Source organism: Myotis brandtii, unplaced genomic scaffold (assembly GCF_000412655.1).
Source record: "Myotis brandtii unplaced genomic scaffold, ASM41265v1 scaffold576, whole genome shotgun sequence".
NCBI classification, from domain to species: domain Eukaryota; kingdom Metazoa; phylum Chordata; class Mammalia; order Chiroptera; family Vespertilionidae; genus Myotis; species Myotis brandtii.
Window position 1 is genome coordinate 509,689 of NW_005370156.1, and position 690 is coordinate 510,378.

Genomic DNA, 690 nt, shown 5'->3' on the forward strand with positions numbered 1-690 from the left:
GCGGCTGGCTTTCCAGAGCCGCCGGCGATGAGGCCGGCCCTTTGCTTGGAAACTTCCCCGCAGTAAAGCCTCGCCGCGCGCCGTTCCTCGGCCGGCGATACGCCGTTCCACGCCGTAGGTGACCGGAGACCTGGACACGCACTCGGACAACGGGTGGCTGACACCGGGCCCGCAGGCCAGCCCCCCACTCCCTCACCTTATAGACGGCCACGCAGGCTGAAGTGCAGCCCAGGTGAACTCCGATGGCCGCCATGAGGCGGCAGAGAAGGCGGCAGCAGCAGAGCGGTCCCCCGCCGACTACAGGTCTCCGGCTCCCAACAGCCCCATCAGGCACCGCGGAGACTCCACGTTCCCGCCCGCCCACTGCGTCGGTCCGAACGCCGCGGCCTCCCGCGTTGTCGCCAATCAGCGTGAAGGTCCCGCCTCTCGCACTGCAGTCGACGAATAGCTTTCCTGCGCCTGTACCTGCCCCGCAGAAGCCGCACGGCGTGTGCTGTAGTGCGCACGCGCAAATCAGGGTTTTTCTATAAAAAGGAAAGGGCTCCTTCACCCCGCCGGGTGTTTTGCCCCTTCGCTGAGAGCCAATGGTAACTTAGGCGAGTGTGGGTTGAGTGAGTTGCGTCATTAGTCCCAGCAACTCCGGGCTCGCTGCGCTCCCCAGCTTCCGGCGCAGCCTCACGCCTGCGTCGC

The 690-nt window shown here is 66.2% G+C and overlaps 2 protein-coding genes across 3 annotated transcripts in view; one reads left to right on the forward strand and one right to left on the reverse strand.

Moving 5' to 3' along the window:
• HSPA14 (heat shock 70kDa protein 14) overlaps window positions 1–479 on the reverse strand; it is a 51,357-nt gene extending 50,878 nt beyond the window's left edge. The window contains exon 1 of one of the 2 annotated variants that reach the window (XR_001364531.1): window positions 197–366. Coding sequence is in view for 1 of the 2 variants with exons in the window: in XM_005878882.2 (XP_005878944.1) it covers window positions 197–253 (57 nt within the window). In the remaining variant the exon portion in view is untranslated. Of the gene's footprint in view, window positions 1–196 lie in introns of both variants that reach the window. The other variant, XM_005878882.2, reaches the window with a different exon arrangement.
• The window catches only part of CDNF (cerebral dopamine neurotrophic factor), a 17,547-nt gene continuing 17,108 nt past the window's right edge, over window positions 252–690 (forward strand). The window contains exon 1 of the mRNA XM_005878899.2: window positions 252–495. Coding sequence (XP_005878961.1) covers window positions 252–495 — 244 coding nt within the window. The remainder of the gene's footprint in view (window positions 496–690) is intronic.